General features: G+C 37.7%; 1 protein-coding gene across 33 annotated transcripts in view; it reads left to right on the plus strand.

The window, feature by feature from the left end:
- CCDC171 (coiled-coil domain containing 171) overlaps nucleotides 1-13531 on the plus strand; it is a 258335-nt gene that overhangs the window by 44266 nt on the left and 200538 nt on the right. For all 33 annotated transcript variants that reach the window (XR_006290939.1, XR_006290938.1, XM_043546855.1 and 30 more), the window contains 3 exons: nucleotides 2802-2894; nucleotides 4122-4282; nucleotides 12118-12256. Coding sequence is in view for 31 of the 33 variants with exons in the window: in XM_043546855.1 (XP_043402790.1) it covers nucleotides 2802-2894; nucleotides 4122-4282; nucleotides 12118-12256 (393 nt within the window). In the remaining 2 variants the exon portion in view is untranslated. The remainder of the gene's footprint in view (nucleotides 1-2801; nucleotides 2895-4121; nucleotides 4283-12117; nucleotides 12257-13531) is intronic.

Below are 13531 nucleotides of genomic sequence, written 5' to 3' on the forward strand. Positions count from 1 at the left end.
TTTTATTAGTGCATTCTCATTTTGTGTGCCAAGGTTCGTAATAAAAACGTTAAATAAGTTTGGTCCCAGGACTGATGCCTGAAGAACTGCACTAGTAATCTCCCTCCAGCCTGACAGTTCACCTTTCAGTATGATCTGTGGTAGTTGCCACTTTAACCAGTTCATCCTCCACCTTTCAATTCTCATATTAATCCCCATCTTCTCTAATTTACTAATAATTTCCCATGTGGAATTATATCAAATGCCTTAATGAAATCCAGGTAGATTAGATCTACTCCATTTCCTTTGTCTAAAAAATCAGTTATCTTCTCAACGGAGATCAGGTTGGTCAGGCAGAATCTACCTTTTAAAACCATGTTGTATTTTATCCCAGTTACTGTTCACCTCTATGTCCTTAGCTACTTTCTCTTTCAAAATTTGTTCCAAGACCTTGCATACAATTGAAGTCAAACTAACAGGCCTGTAGTTTCCTGGATCATTTTTTTTCTCTTTCTTAAAAATAGGAAGTATATTAGCAATTCTCCAGTCATAGGATACGACCCCTGAATTTACAGATTCATTAAAAATCCTTGCTATTGGACTTGCAATTTCATGTGCCACTTCCTTTAATATTCTCAGATGGAGATTATCTGGGGCCCTTGATTTAGTCCCATTAAGCTGTTTGAGTTTGACTTCCCCCTTGGATGTGGTAATTTCTAAATGGGATTTCAACTATGGGATTTCTAAATGGGATTTCAATAACCATATTTTAAACATGATTCTAAAACAGAGGTGCCTCATTCTGTGGAGATGGCCTAATTATATATATTTTTAATTGTAGTTCATGGGCAGGAATAGATCTGGACAAGGAGAAGAAGTCTGGAGATAAACTAGATTTTTTCCTCAAAAAGCATTTTATCAAAAAAATTAGATTTAAATTTAAATATATATATATATATGTATATATATAATTTTTTAAATCTTTGATTTTTATCCACCCTGCTAGGCACCAACTTCAGAACTTTCTCTCTCTGGTTTTCTGTGTTCTCCAAGGAACCAGTAATACGCAAATATGAAGTAGTCAAAAAAAATTTCACTTGCTCCTAGGAGCTTCTGTAAAATACTAGTTAATATTTCAATTTCTTCTGACAATCCTAAATATTCTGAATCCAGAAAAAGCCAAAAATATTTGCTATTTTGTCTTATCTTTCCAAAATCACTAACAGTGAATACTTCCTGTGTGACTTCCTGTCTGGTTAGATTAAAACCTAGTCCTCCAACATTCTCTTTCTTTTCTTGATTCCACTAGGTGTGAAGAAGGAAATTTGAGACCAGCTAGTGGTAGAAGGAGTTTTTGACAGTTGTGCTGAACTTGAGGCCACAAAATAGTTGTAGGGTTTGTTCCTTCACTGGACTGAATCATCCATCCAAGTGAAAGACCCCAGTAGTGGTAGAAAACAATATACTTAAATTTGCAAATCAGTTTCCATTTTACCAAGTCTTCAGTCATTTATTTTCTAAAATATTAATCTATTCAGCTGAATTTCTCCAAGCTTGGTCTCTGCCTGAATGTCAATGATTATTTCATTTTGTTTTTATTTAATGATGATGATTTTGAGAGAGAATTCTTCAGGTTTTTTTTCTTCTTTATTTTTATATCTGTCTTTTTTTTTTTTTTTTTTGAGTCACACAAAGGTTACAAATATATGTAAAATACACATTGCCTCTTCCTCCCAGGTATGTATGTATGTTCCTTTTCAAGGTCAATTTCCCCGCCCCCCTCGGACAAGCTACATAAATTTGCAAGTAGAAATTTGCTATGGACGTAGTTCATAATGAGTTTTAAGTGCCTTGATACATATAGGAGGGAAATTGATTAGAAATAAAGTTGTGAACGTTTGCAGATGTACTCGGGCATGAGTGCAATAGAAAATCCCATTAACACTTGAACTATAATATTCACCATAGATGTACTGCACATGTGTGCACAGGTTCAATTGCAAAGTGAGACAGCTAATTCCAGCGGCTTTAAACCAGCCAGGATATTTATTAAAGAAGTTATCCACTTCCTGTTCTCCCCACTAAAGCCTAGGAGAATGATCATAGGACAAGGACCCAAGCCTTAATAATACTTTAAAATTAGATAGGACTTTAGAAATATTATATAGGTTTCGTAACATCCTGAGACAAAGAAATTATGTGACTCGGTAATCACATAGCAGTTTATTTAGAGCCTCTTGATTAGAACCGAAGTCTGTCTGCGGACCCAGACATTAACCATAGTCCCTCCCAAACAAATCATAGTGCCTTAACTATCTCATTACTGAAATGAAGATTGTGCATTCTATACTGCAATTTTCTGTCAGAATGTATGATTCTGGACTGTATTATATTGTGTTCAATTGGCAATTTCTTAGTAATACAGAATGTTGAGCTTTCAGTCTTATCTGCTCATTATTTGACTTCTGAGTACCTCATTTCTCAATATTAATATTGCATTAATAGATTTTTTTTGTATGGAACATGGTAATTAAATAGAAAAATAATAATTTATTGGTACTGGGTGTTTTTTTTAGTTGTTTTTGGTGAATTTAGCTAAATTCCATTCTTTTGATATGTGTATATATTTTTTTAAAATAACCATGTAGCAGGGATAAAAACCAAAATAGCCTAGCAACAGCAGGGAGTGTGGATTCCTAGTCATCTGAACTAGTATAATAAAATAGTGTTATCCTACACCTTGAAAATCCTTTTGAAAAATCATAGTCCTATTTAAGTTAATATCTTTCTTTTGGGAATGTAAATATTTTTCATATTTTTAGGCAGCTACTGTGCGAGTGAAGAAATTGGAAGAAAATATTGAGGCAGAGAGAGCAGCTCATCTGGAATCCAAATTTAATTCTGAAATTATCCAGGTAAACCAGTGTCAAATATTTGTGGAATTTCCACAGTACATGATGGAGCAGCTAGTAGAGCTGTAAGACCCCAATCCTGAAAAGATTTATGCCTGTGTTTAAATTTATATATGTGAGTAGTCCCAATTCAGTAGGACTATGCACGCTGGCAGCCTGTGGAGAAGTTTTTGCAGAAACAGGGCCTAAACACGTACTAGTTATTGCATGACTGTAGGGGAAATTTTTTTAAATTTTAAAAATTGTGGCAAAACTGTCAAAAGGAAATGTCCTACTGTTAAAACATTCCTTTACTGTTAAAATACCCAATAATTATATTTTTGCCAGGATTGCTGATGGAACTGAATGGAGATTTAAAGCATATATGTAACTGTTTCATGGGAGCAACAAACTATGTAACTTAGTCGGTATTTCTCTCTGAAACTACTGTTTTAAATATGATTTTCAGTGAACAGATTTTAACTTAAAACAAGATGATAGTACAGTATTGGCAGATAACAAACGTGACTGTGTCAGCTTGCTCTAGATGGTCTTTCAAATAAAGTGTTAATCACACTTTGTTTAAAGAACAAACAAGGAAACTTAAGGTGCTGAAATCATTTTCAAAATTTATGCTTTTCATTATTTGTGCTCTTTTTGCATTTGGACTAACTAGTGTCATTTTGTAGCCCATTATATTTTCTGGTTCTTGTGCTCACTAGTTCTCACTGCAAACACTTTTCTAAATGACCATTATACTAATATAAAAAAGAATAAAGAAAAATATATTTAATTTTCCTGCTTTACATAATATAACTGAATTGGGAGGGCAAATTTCTTTGGTGTTAGAGGATCTGTTTTACAAACAGAAGACTGGTAAGGTTTTCTGTTAGTAGTCGATGTACATGGAGTTGTCACATTTCTGGTCTCCATTGTATGCAACTCTAACCTTCACCATTAATTCTATGCTTTATGCTTTAATGGGACAAAAAATAGAAAACCTCTGAGAAACCTTACCAGTGTACTTAAATTAATTAATAAAATCTAAATTCCACCAAAGTATAGTAGTCTGAGTAAAAGCACCTTATATCTTTTTTTTATTTTTCTCTGCTCTTTATAGTGTATATTCATATTCCTTTGTGTGCTCAGCGCTCCCTCACTCTCACACAGACACAGCAAAAGAGAACACTACTGAAGATTAATGATAAGCTTTCCCTAACTTGCTTTAATTGCTTTCTTATCATTTGATAGTTAAGGATTCGAGACCTTGAAGGAGCTTTGCAGGTAGAAAAAGCCAGCCAAGCAGAAGCTCTTTCTGATTTGGAAATGATCAAGAAAGAGTTCAAAGAGGTGGAAAACGCATATGAGAGAGAGAAACATAATGCCCAAGAGAGCTTGGAAAAACTCAATATGTAAGTTTATTTATCTACTAAATGTATTGTAAGCCAGCAGTAACAGCATTTGTAGTATTATAATTACATCCTTCTTAGGTTGCAGTTACTAGAAGATGACATGATCACACACACTTGAACAGGCCTGACATTCCATCAGTGCTGGTACATATACACACTGTGGGAAGATAGAGAAATGTAACCTATTTTATATGGATTATATGCAAAACATTCATATTGGGATGCTTGCTAGCAGCGTTGCATGTGACAACATTTTTTTTTCTTCTTAGCAAGTTAATATGGATTTATTTTTGTTAAGGGAAATTCTTAATTTACAGATTTTCAGAGAAGCTGCAGATTATTCAGGATGAGGAATGCCTCTTAGCTTTTGTATGCAGTGTTATAGCCATGTTGATTCCAGGATATTAGAGAGACTAGGTGGGTGAGGTAATATCTTTTATTGGAACAACTTCTGTTGGGGTGAGAGAGAAGCTATTGAGCTTACATGGAGCTCAGATCTGGGAAACTTGAAGCAGGTTTTCTCAGGGTATTTGGGTGGCTCATTCCATGATGCAATCTGCTTCTCTCATGGAGTGTTCTTGTTTGGTAAAAGTGGTTTTGAGTGAGTTAAGGTGTATATCCCAGAGCATATTCTGTGGTATCTGAGTACCTGGCTGTAGATAAGAGATTTTTTTGGTGTGTTTGGGGTGATTATTGGATCTGCAAAAATAGGCGCCTCTCCCTCAGGCCCCAGCCCAGCCCCGGATCTGCCGCGGCGGGGAGAGGTGCCTCTCCCCCGACTCCCCCCCCCTGCCCAAGTGTTGCTACAGGGAGAGAGAGCTGGGGGGAGTTCTCTCTCCCCGCTGTAGCCCTGGGCAGCCTGCACCCCTCATCCCTGGCCCCACCCAGAGCCTGCACCCCCAGCCGGAATCCTCACCTCACCTTCCCCCCCGCACCCTAACTTTCTGCCCCAGCACCCTCCCACCCCCGCCACATTAATTTTATTTTGTGCACCAGTATGGAGGTGATATGTCACACATCACCTCCATATTGGTGTACATAACAAAATTCATTCCGCCCATGGGTGGGAAAAATTAGAGGGAACACTGCCCCAGACTCTTTTGAATCAGGATGATCATGGTTGCAGCCCTCCGGAGAGGGTGAATTCGTATTTTCCATTACCTGGATGACCTTCTGATCAAGGCACCATCATTCCTGCTTGGCCAGAGCCACCTCCCCCTGACCATTCTGTCTGTAACATCAAATAGAACACTTCCAGGATTTTTTTGGATCTTAAACAGTGGGGCAGAGTTAGATTACATGAGCCCATGGCCCAGATGTTATTGTATGACAGTAGCATGTTATATTTTCTCACCCAAACTTTACAAGGGCAACTTGTCTTCTCACCTCTAATTTTGGACAAAATAAAGCCCCTAAAATCAGCTTACCTAAACCATGGTCACCTAAGAATATTGGTGAAGTTTCATTTTTCCAAATTTATCCAGCTCTCTTGCAGTTTTCAGAGAAATTTTTGATTCTACAGACTCTTCTTCCTCACTCTGCTCTTCTCAAAGAACTCTTTCCCCTTTCAGCCTATAATTTTGTTACAGCTTCTCTAAAGGTCCGTTATTGTTCTATGTGGCTCAGAATCTCAAAAGTAGTAAAATCTCAATTTCTGAGTGGTTAGAAAACTTTGATCCCAAGGTATGATTTCTTTCCTTTTTGGAAAAAGAGTGAGTGTGTACAGACATGGGGTTGGGATTAGTAAAGTACTTTTATTTACAGTATGTACAGATCCTACAGAAAATAGCTTTGAACAGTTGCTCAGGGAAGAGCCAGCTTCTCAGGGAAGCATACTGGGTGTCTATAATCAGCACAAACAGACTTTCAGTGTTTATAAACTTTATTTTGTTTGTATCCTGTGCTTAGTTTCTAATTAGTTGTATGCTTGAACTCTTCACAATACACCTTTTGTTTGATATGGCATGCTCCAGGTGTCACTTAAAACTGGGGAATGAGCCTCCCTGGTTGGTGCCTGGCCACTTTAGAATGTCTTAGGGGTTTTTTCAGTACAAAAGGGGCTCCCTTTCTTAAACACAAATGGCCAAATTTATCCCTGGTGTATTTTTGGTGGAGTTAACCAAGGAACTCAACTATCCCAAGACTCTGCTCTCTGCTGTTAACTTGGATGCAAGCATGAAGATTTTGGAAAAATTCATTGATCTAAAAATGGCGACTCCTCCTAAATACACTGTAATGTTGATTTGTCTCAGTGACTTCCTACATGAGCTAATTTGTTTTCATTTGGGACATTTCTGCAATATTTTAACTTGTTTTGATGCTTTCCTTTTCACCTTGTGTAAAACTTCATTAAATGTATGAATTTGATAGTTTTACAATTTATGGCATAATAAATTTGGGATGAGAAGTAGAATGCGTACTCTTGATCTTACAGTCTTTGGTCTAAATATTGATGAACTTTGTGTTATGCATTAAACTTCCTTTATGAGAGAACCCATTTACATACATATGTCACTGCTTTAGTCAAAGCTTATGTTAATTAGTTTATCTGTCAGTGCTACTTTGCTCTTACTCTCCCCATTAACTTATCCTTGTACGTGGTATCAAGTCTGTGAATCCAACTCTTAGATTATTTCATTGAAGATCTTGGAATCAACCAAGAAAGTGATTTTAAGGCTGGAGATTGTGGGGCTACATGGCAGAGACTTTAGGCTCCTAAAGTTTTAACTTGAATAATTCATCTTCCAGTCCCCAGTCCTCCTCCCTTTTGGTACCTAGAACACTGTAGAATCCACTGAAGTCCATTAAACTTAGTAAACCAAGTTTCAGAGTAACAGCCGTGTTAGTCTGTATTCGTAAAAAGAAAAGGAGTACTTGTGGCACCTTAGAGACTAACCAGTTTATTTGAGCATGAGCTTTCGTGAGCTACAGCTCACTTCATCGGATGCATAGCATATCGTGGAAACTGGAGAAGACATTATATACACACAGAGACCATGAAACAAAACTTCCTCCCACCCCACTCTCCTGCTGGTAACAGCTTATCTAAAGTGATCAAGTAGTAGTACTTTAGATAAGCTGTTACCAGCAGGAGAGTGGGGTGGGAGGAAGTTTTGTTTCATGGTCTCTGTGTGTATATAATGTCTTCTCCAGTTTCCACGATATGCTATGCATCCGATGAAGTGAGCTGTAGCTCACGAAAGCTCATGCTCAAATAAACTGGTTAGTCTCTAAGGTGCCACAAGTACTCCTTTTCTTTTTAGTAAACCAATTATCTCTTATTCTTTTAGCTGTCCTAATATGACTGTTAAAGGAAAATATTTTACTGCTTTAGTAAAATTTCCAGAGGCTTTCTCTTTCCACTATCCTTTCCTTAAGTATGTTTTACTTCCTCCAGGAAATATTTACTCTTTCAATACAGTTTTCCTAGCAGCTTTGTCCTGTTCTCTCTTCTTTAAAATGTCATACTCTTCTAGTACACACTCCCCCCCCGCCCAGCTGTTTTCAAACTGCACAAATATTGTGTTTTGATCAGAGGTTCTTAAGCTGTGATCTATGGAACGCTTGCAGGTGTTCACATACATCTTGTCCCTTTTCCATGCTTTCATTTGCTAAATCTTATGAAAAGATATCTAAAAATACATAAATATTTTTTTCATTTAAGAAACGGCTGTAATTGCAACAGGGATCTTATGTAATTATCGATGTGTAGGGAGGTGGTTCATGCAACTGTCTCATGAACCTCCTTTCTCGCATTCACAGCCTTTTTATATAAACATGGTCCCCACCATGAAAGTTTGTGGTTTTTTGTGGTAATCAGTAGGTCCGGATTTATCAAAAGGGAATGTTTAGAAAGCAAAGTAGTACCCTTGCATTAGAATGCTCTTCAATTATCCCATAACAGCCTAATTTGTTTCTATCAGGTTTGCCCACTGACTGTGGTCATCTGTTTTGTTTTGTTTTTTTCCCCTCTCCATGCTACAATTCTTCTGTTTTTTGGTTTGTCCTCTCCACCACTGCATTTTACATCAGAAGTCTATTGAGACCAAGCAAACATCCAAAAGTAAAACAAAATGCTTACCTCTGGAATGTTTCCTAATCTTGGACTCTGGCAAGACTTCAGAAGGGGATGGGATGGTGTAGAAAAAGGACTCTGTATCCCTGGCTTCCTCAGCATGCTTCACTGCAAAGAGAAGGAAAAAGAGAAGGCCTGTATCTGATCTAGGTCATTTGAAAGAGGTCCCATCCGATATTTGATATACCTCTGTTTTTTCTCTTCACATTTAGTGTTCCAAACTGTCAGAGCTCTTGCGTTAAAACAGGATGCAAAAAAAAAAAAAAATGGTAAAGCAAGGTCCATTGCTAATCTGGAAGCAAAAGTTGGATGATGGAAAAATTTCACAGGCGCTTTTATTTTTTAAACGAAAAAGAGGTTAAGATCGCCTAAATTATTCCACATATAAAATTGGGTGGTGAGAATAAAACAAACAGTGTCTTGGATTCAGTACTATTTGACTTTCCATTACTTTTGTTTTATTAAAATAACTCTAAGTTCTGCCTTGGCTGTTATTGTTAGTAGGGACATGCCACCTGCAAAGTGCTGTGCACACTCAACTCCTGTTGTCTTTAGTGGGACCTGAGGCATCTCAGAGCCTTGCAAGATCAGACCATATACGTGTGTGTTAATAGTTTTTTGTGGACATAGTACATTAGCATTATTTGATCGTATATGAATATGGAAAGTTGTCTAGTGATTACAGCATGGGGCTTGACATTCAAAGACTGGGTTTTATTGACTTTCTCCATGGCCTTGGGCAGTCACTTAACTTGTCTGTGCCTCTGTTTACACCTTTATGAAATGGAAATAACACATACCAATATAACAGTGATATTGAGTCTTAATGTTTTAGTTGATTTGATATTTGAATGTGCTCTGGCAACAAAATTATAATAACGATTTAAGAATAAAAATTAAACCGTATAGAATTAGATCATGTTTTCACAATTGTTTGAACATCTGTTTGAAATTTTGAAAATTGTTCAAACTGTACAACACACAATTTAGAATAGCACACAACCAGAGTTAATATACACTACATGGATAGTTTGGGTGCTACTGTTTAATAATGGTTAAAACTGGCAAGACTTCATTCAGTCTTGAAGCAACTTCAGAGCTAATGGAAGTGGTGAATTTTTTGTTTGTTAAATGCAATCTACTCCACACCAAGGCCAAACTTATTTTTAAATTTATAATTTACGCTAAATCATAATTCAAAATGTTGACAAAAATTAAAAATAATTCATAACCATGTTTTAGCTAATAAGTCTTTCAAAATATCTCTAGAAAAAACAGACTTACAAAATCTCAGTGTCTGTTATATTGTAATTGTTCATATTAGCATAAGAATAATTGAATTAATATTAAATTGCATTCAACTGTCTCAGATATAATAATCTGATGGATCAATATCAGAATCACTATCTGGATTAAGAGATATGCTTTTCTTTGACTTGAAAAATAAAGGTTTTTACATAACCATAACAAAAGTATAATATTTTTTTGGTCTTAAACCTAAGCTTGGAAAGAGAAGAGAAAAACAGGAAAAAATGAATAGCCAATTTTGCCTTAGGGAGCAGCAATTGTATATGTCTAGAATTACTTTTAGAAATATTTGGAAATATATTTTGAGTATGGCAACTTATTTTGATAAACTAACACTGGATTGTGAGAGGACATAACTGTTAGGTATGGTACCACTAGAATTTGAGCTACTGATTTATAGATTTAAGTACTAAACCTTTATTAATTATATATTTATATTTAAATTGTTAAAAACAAAACAAAACCAAACAAACCTACTGGGTGGATTGAAAAATTAGAAAACCAAAATAAAATAGCCAGATACAAATGGCATACTCATTTTAAAGCTTAATTAACATGCTTGGTTAGTACATTAGACATGGAGAAAGGATTATCAACTCTGGCATCAGAACTTAACAGTAGCGTTCTACTGTTTCCCCTCAATTGTTGATCTGGGTGATTTTATTAGCTGGTGTATCAACACGACTTTTGCCAATTGAGTATTTTACAAACAAAAACAGCCTTCCCTAGGGTTGGGAAGATGAGTTCTTCCTCCAGAGAACCCAAACTCTCTCCAGAGAAGTGCCAGTTTACAGTCAAACAGACAAACTGAAAGTCTTGTAATAAAGTTTTAAAAGAAACAGAAACAGACCCTCACCAGAGTTCCTTCCTCCCAACTACTCCTGAGTTTTCACTCTCCTCAAATATGTGGTGATTAAAGTCTAAAGCAAACAAGTAGAGTTCTCCCTGACTCAGAGGGGCTGTTAGCATCTTCAGCCTCCCTCTGACAAGGGAGAAGATGACTGCTACTATCTTGCCACCCCCTTTCCCATTATGCTTTGCTGTGGAGGCCTACAAATCTCGTCATCCTCTGGCACTTGGAACTGCATTTCCCAGGATTCCCTCTGACCAAAAGTGCAGAGAGCCCTGACTCTCTCACACTACAAGGCTGTGGTCCTCTGCCTTAGACCGATTCAACAGTCTGTGTTCTCTCCCAAGCCACAAACTGCCGCCATGGAACAACTTCCCTTCTCTCAGTGATGATTTCCCTTGTCCCACAAGTCTGTCTTGGATGGCTCATAAAGCATAAACATTCTTTACAGCAAATAGACAAACAAATAAATTCAGGGGAAGATCCCACTGTTAAAATTCTAAAAGCAAGGAATAGGATGGGATTTTTCACTCTGAGCTCTTGGACATCGCTTCCAGAGACAGTGAGTAATGAGGGTAATAATGTCCCTAGCATTTAGAGTTAAACCATTGTTAGATGATTGTTTGAACATCTTTTTGGTATTAAAATCCTATCGCCACACAATTTAGAATAGAACATAACCAGATTTCATATAGACACTGTGGGTGCTACTAAAAGGAAAAGGAATACTTGTGGCACCTTAGAGACTAACAAATTTATTTGAGCATAAGCTTTCGTGAGCTACAGCTCACTTCATCGGATGCATGCAGTGGAAAATACAGTGGGGAAATTTTAGATACACGGAGAACATGAAACAATGGGTGTTACCATACACACTGTAACAAGAGTGATCAGGTAAGGTGAGCTATTACCAGCAGGAGAGAGGTGGTGGTGGTGGGGGAAACGGGACCTTTTGTAGTGATAATCAAGGTGGGCCATTTCCAGCAGTTGACAAGAACGTCTGAGGAACGGGGTGGGAGGGGTGGGGGGAATAGTTTTACTTTCTGTAATGACACATCCACTTCCAGTCTTTATTCAAGCTTAAGTTAATTGTATCCAGTTTGCAAATTAATTCCAATGCAGCAGTCTCTTGTTGGAGTCTGTTTTTGAAGTTTTTTTGTTGAAGAATTGCCACTTTTACGTCTGTAATCGAGTGACCAAAGAGATTGAAGTGTGGGTGCTACTGTTACGTTTTAATTCAAAGCTTGTTAGGCAAGACTTGCCTGGAGAGTGAATAAGAGTCAATTTCTGAGGTAATTGAACTGTGGTGAATTTTGTTCATTAAATGTAATCTAGAGGCCACGTCAAGACCACTAAACCTATTTTACTTATGACTGCAGGCATAGTACAAACACCTGGTTATCTTAAGGGGAGGTACTATTTCTTTAAAGCCTTTCATTTAAGGAGTGGATTTTTTTTATGAAAAAAAGTAAAGGCAAGTTTTAAAGCCTTATGGCATGAAAACACGATATATAGTACATCTGTCAATTGTACTTAAAAGTATATAATGTTGGTTGACAAAAGTATATTTGAAAAACTTGTTCTAACACTGAAACTTTTCAGATTCGAAAGAGAGTATTTTTCCACAAACAAGCAACTAAATGAAGAGATCGAGGAAAAGAAGAAAGTAATTACAGACCTCTCTGAGAGACTCCAGGATAATGAAAAAAGTTGCAGAGAATTACAGGAGGAACTTGCAAAGGTAAGAGAGAAGCCCTGTGGCACTTGCTTTATTGGGCCAGTAGATGACATTATATATTTTACTATATAAAAAGCTGAAGAATGTTATGAAAATGATTTGATTGCACTGTAGGTCTAATCTATGGGTATGTCTACATTTAAACTGCTACAGAGGAGCAGCTACAATGATGCAGCTGCCTGGCTATAGCACTTCACTGTGGATGCTACCTACACCTACAGGAGGGGTTCCCCCATCAGCATAGTTAATCCACCTTCCCCAGAGGTAGGTCAATAGCAGAACTCTTCCATCATCCTAGTGCTGTCAAGAGTAGAAGTTAGGTTGACATAGCTATGTGTCTCAGGAGAGTGGATTTTTCACACCCTAATAGATGTAGGTATGCCGATTGTAAGTTCCCCAGTATAGACCAGCTCTAAAGCTCTGCCACGGTCTTGCTAATGTGGCTTTGGGCAAGTTACTTCACCTCTGTGCCTTAGGCTATGTCTACACTACACATAGTCATGAAGGCATAGTCCCCCAAGTGTACATGTAGGCTGACAGAAGGAGTTTTTCTGCTGGTATAGGAACATCACCTTCCCAAATGAGGTTAGCTATACTCTTTACTCCTGGGGAAATTCTGAACCCTGCAGGGGGGGCGCAGAATTCATACCTTCTGCAGATTTCTTGGCTCAGATTTCTTTTTGCAGAAAAATGGGGGAGCAAAGAAATCTGTGGGGAACACATGCCTCTTCCACGGCAGCCCAGGCAAGTCTGCTGGGAGCAGCTGGCAGCAGAGAGCAGATCACTGTGGGGAGGGGAAGGGAGGAGAGAGGCTGGGTGTGTGTGCACGCATCTGTGGAGACCTTAAGGGGCCAGGGCTGGGTGCCTGCCTGCATGAGAACGAGTGAGAGAGACTCACTCAGTCCTTCTCCTTGCTGTTGCTGCATCCTGGGCTTGGAGGCATAGGGCTGTGTGAAGCAGGCTCTGTTCCTGAGGCACAGCAGAAATGTAACAACTAAGCAGGCAGGCTGCTCATGTACCCATTGTTAGTTAATTGTTCCCATTCTTAGTCAATTAAGTCTCCTTTAGCTTGCCAGTGTGTTGTAAAAGAGCCTTATTGTAAATGACAGTAATGGAATCCTCAGCTAATAAGGTCTATGTGCTTTCTCCCTTTTTTCCCTGTGCCAGGGAGGCACAATGGGCTTAGATTACAGCTGAGGAACTGTTTTACTTATCCATTGTAAAAAAAAAAAATGCAGGACAATGATTAGCAAAACTGTATGACTTTCATGTGTGAAA

The sequence above is a fragment of the Chelonia mydas genome, chromosome 5 (assembly GCF_015237465.2).
Source record: "Chelonia mydas isolate rCheMyd1 chromosome 5, rCheMyd1.pri.v2, whole genome shotgun sequence".
In the NCBI taxonomy this organism is placed as follows: Eukaryota; Metazoa; Chordata; order Testudines; family Cheloniidae; genus Chelonia; species Chelonia mydas.